This window comes from Microtus ochrogaster, chromosome 10 (genome assembly GCF_000317375.1).
Source record: "Microtus ochrogaster isolate Prairie Vole_2 chromosome 10, MicOch1.0, whole genome shotgun sequence".
Classification (NCBI taxonomy): domain Eukaryota; kingdom Metazoa; phylum Chordata; class Mammalia; order Rodentia; family Cricetidae; genus Microtus; species Microtus ochrogaster.
In genome coordinates, this window is record NC_022016.1 from 75031090 (window position 1) to 75035327 (window position 4238).

General features: G+C 51.5%; 1 protein-coding gene across 1 annotated transcript in view; it reads right to left on the reverse strand.

The window, feature by feature from the left end:
• Window positions 1–2566, reverse strand: part of Dmrtb1 (DMRT like family B with proline rich C-terminal 1) — a 7972-nt gene extending 5406 nt beyond the window's left edge. The window contains exon 1 of the mRNA XM_005353629.2: window positions 1996–2566. Within this exon, the coding sequence (XP_005353686.1) occupies window positions 1996–2560 (565 nt within the window). The 5' untranslated portion in view covers window positions 2561–2566. The remainder of the gene's footprint in view (window positions 1–1995) is intronic.
• Window positions 2567–4238: the final 1672 nt, after the last annotated feature.

Here is a 4238-nt window from a genome sequence, read left to right on the forward strand (position 1 = left end):
CTGGAAGAGCAGCCAGTGCTCTTAACCTCTGAGCCATCTCTCTAGCCCTCTCCTATTCCTTTTTAACCCCACTGGCCTTGACTACTCGTCCACACTCCTATCACCCATCTACAGACCTTGGTTGGATCCAGCTGACCCCCCAGCTACTAGAGCTCCCTACACTGACCAGTAGGATCCTTCAGAGAGCATTATCCCTTCCCCAGGACAGGATTCCAGGAGGCAAGGAAGGGGTCCTAGTCAGCATGCCAGATACCCAGGGCAGTTTAAAGAAGGGGTGGCTGGTTTGGACTCACAGTCCGGGGCTGTTGGCACCACCGTCTGTGACTCCCCGCGAGGCAGGACATCCTGCTATGAGGCTGTGGTGAAGCCACTGCTGCCCAGCTCACTTCACCCAGGAAGCATCAATAAGGAGAAGGACCGCTAACATTCTTTCTCTTGACCATCTTTCACCCTATCAGAGACCTAGGCTATGAGATGCTGGCACCCACATTCAGGACCCACCTCTGCCACTTGGTAAAGCCTCTCTGGAAATGCTTCCCAGATGCACCCAGAGGTGCTCCTCCCCCATCCCCGGCGCCAGCAAGAGGGCTCAGCAGGTAAAGTCACCTGCCACCAAGCCTGATAACCTGAGCTCCATCCCAGTTCATCAAAACTGACTATGACTTCTCCACACGTGCTGGGATTAGCCACAAGGGCCTGCCTTCTCCCCACCTCTTCGGACCGCTTGTGTTAAGCACACTTTAAATTTCCGTTTGTTGAGAGGCGGAACAAAGGTATGCTCTTGTAGGATTGCTGCTTTAGGCCTCTCCTTCCTCATCAAACAGCTAGTTCCCGGGGAGACAGATTTCTTACAAAGTCCCAGAAAGCGGAAATGATAGCAGAACATTGGCGTCCATTTCTGAGAATCTGGCACTGAAGGAAGAAAGGTTACGCCCAAGCAACTGGTTGACTCGCACTTTGAGCCCTTTCTACTGTCATACGGGAAGTCCCAAAACCACACCTGCATCCTAAAGGACCATTTCCCAAGCGCTTCAAAAGCTCCATTACTTGAAACTAGGACCGGGGCTGGATTCCCGGGCAGCTCACAACTATCTATAATTCTAGGGGATCCGACACCCTCACACAGGCATACATGCGGGCAAAACACCAATGCATTACAAATAAATTATTTTTAAAAAGAAGAAAAAAAATCGTACTTTAACTGTAAAAGCAACATGACAAAGAGAAGTGAGGAAAAAAAGCCGCAACCTCTTTTTTTTTTTTTTTTTTTTTTTTTTTTTTTCGATTTTCGAGACAGGATTTCTCCATAGCTTTTAGTTCCTGTCCTGGAACTAGCTCTCGTAGACCAGGCTGGCCTCAAATTCACAGAGATCCGCCTGCCTCTGCCTCCCGAGTGCTGGGATTAAAGGCGTGCGCCACCACCACCCGGCTAAGCCTCAACCTCTTAAGGTTCAACCTTTCCCTCTCGCCATTTGCAAAAAATGCTTAATGCTCAAGCATATCTGGTGAAACAGAAAAAGTGGGTGCAGGTGCATTAGGTTAGGAGAAACTTTGAGGCTCCGCCAGGCGAGAGGAGGGGCGCAAGCGCAGTAGGAGAAAATGGCAGGCGGGGGGGGGGGGGGGGGCACGCACGCAGGTGCAAGAGGGCTAGGCTTGGGAGGGGGAGGGGATGACATGCAAGCGCGGGAGGCCCTGTCTTCCCCAGAGGGGACAGAGAAAGGCGCCACAGCCTACGCTGCCCAGCTGCCATCTTTACTTGCAAAAGCACAAAGGGCAGAAAACTGCATCTCGACATAACCACCGTCTACTCTTTCCCACCAGCCTTTCCCCGTTGTCATCAGAAGCCACCCACCCAGATCCTTGTCCTCAAAGCGGGCTTACCTGGGGAAGGCGCCCTCCCCACCCCGGCATCAGTCTGGGACGCCAGCTTAGACCCGGAGGCTGCACACCCGAAGCAGGCCCGAGGAACCGTCGGCTGCACGAGGCTGGGCTTACCGTAGTCGGTGAACGGCAGTCGGGGCACGGGCCGCAGTGGCAGGCGCTGCTCGGGGCCATAGGGCTCGGGCCTGGGCACCTGCGGGCTGCCCTGGGGCAGCCACGCAGAGGGACGGTCGTGCGGTCCCCCGGGAACCCCCAGGCCAGACTGGAAGGTGCTGGGGCCCGGGCGGCCGCCTGGGACCCGCTGGAAGGCGCTCAGACCGGGGCTGCGGACCGGTGGGGGCCTCTCGAGGAAGCAGGTGACCACGGGGCCTGGCCGGGAGCCTCCCGGAGCCACCCTGGGCAGTGAGCAAATGCTCGAGCTTGAGGAGGCGGCCGCCGTGGCCGCCGCCACCGGAGCCCCGGGAGGCAGCTGGGGCCCCTGGGTGCCCGTGGTCACCTCCTGCTCCTCGGCAGCTTGGGTCTTGAGCACCTTGTGGGCAGCCATGATCTTCTGGCGCTCGGTGATCAGGTAGCACTTATCGCAGATGCACTGCTTCCAGCGACACTTGCCCGCGTGGCCCTTGACTGGCACCAGATAGCCATGGTTCCGGCACCGTGAGCACTTGGGGGTGCGAAACATCTTGTCGTCCAGCCTGGCGAACTCAGCTTCCAAACACGGCCACCACCTCCGAAAGCTGCAGAGCGAGTGAAGCGGCAGTGAGCGGTGTCCCACAAGTCCCTGGTGCTGGGGACATTGGATACACTTGTAACAAAACAGCTCGCAGAGTGTCCCCGGAACTGCAATAGGACTCTTGCATTTTCCCCTCTTTTGGAGGGGTGCAAAAGTCCAATATTTCTGTGTATTTATGTATTTATTGGGTAGTGGGGTACTGAATAAATTAAAAATGGAATACTTACTGCATGTATGTCGTGTGCGTTATTTGAAGTCTTTGGCGCTTGAATTTTCAAACTTTCTGTTCCCGCCAAAATGTAACTGGACAATAGTTCGAATTTTTTTTTTTTGAAAAAAGGCGGACTACTCAACGGTCCAGACTTTTAAAACTCGCGAGAAACAGAGCTGTTATAGTGAACCCATTCCACATGAAATTCCAGGGGACGCTAGGTTTCTCTCCCTGAAGTGTCTGCTTCGGCTCTCGTCTCCTCTGCAGAAAAAGGAGCAGTCATGCTTTCAAAATATTCTTTGGAACTAAGTACAGTGTGGTCGTTGCTTACAGGCATGGCCTTACAGAAATTCTGATGGTTTGAGTCCTGTTCATGTGAAGCACCCGTATTTGAAATATGTGCGAAATAATGTTCTAGAATAGCGGGGTGTGGTGACACAGCCTCACGACTTTAATTCCAGCACCCGGGAGGCAGGCAGATCTCTTTGAGTTCCTGGATAACCATGGCTGTTACACAGAGAAATGCTGTCTTTGAAAAAAAAAAAAAGCAAAAAAAGGTCTAAAGTAAAAGAAACAAGATATTCTGGCGCTAGTTTGAATTTAGTGTGTGCCTGTGTACACGTGTTTCCTGTTTCACATGGTACATACTTCTTTCAGAAAAAGGGACAATATAAATAAACATCTTCAAGAACCTTCCTAAGATATCTGCTGATCCAGGGTGGTGCACACAGCAAGGTGTGCGCAGACCTAGCGAGGGGTGACTGGCACCTCCCAGATGGCTTCTACACCCAGAAAATACAGATATTATGAGGAGTCGCAGATTGACAGTTTGCTGGGCTTGTGACAAAGAATGGACTCCAGTCCATTCAGTCTCAGCAAAGGGAAGTGCCAAACTTTTCAGAATAATCCCACCCAAAAGACAAAAACAGCAGCGTGCGCATGCGCATGCATACACGCACGCGCACGCACACATTTACACACACAATATTTCCATTTTAAAATCTCTAATAACCCAAACCCACACAAGCTGTCATTTAAAAAACAAAACAAACAAAAAGAACTTAGGAGTTTTTGTTTGTTTGCTTGAGACAGCGTCTCGCTATATAGCTCTGGCTGTCCAGGAACTCACTATGTAGACCAGGTTGGTCTTGAACTCACATAGATCTGAAGACTCCGCCGACAGAACGCTGGGATTAAAGGCACCTGCCGTTACACCCTGGCTTTGGCTTTTTTTATTTTTAAAGAAATATCTATGGTGTCTTTCAAAAGGTTTTTAAAACCTAAAGACAGGCAGTGCTTTAAATGGTAATCAGGCCAACTCAGAGAGTCAGAAGCAGACTGACTGTGTTGACAAGATCAAAGATAAATGACCAAAACGTGGGAATATATGTCACTACACAGTGCAGATTTCCTAGA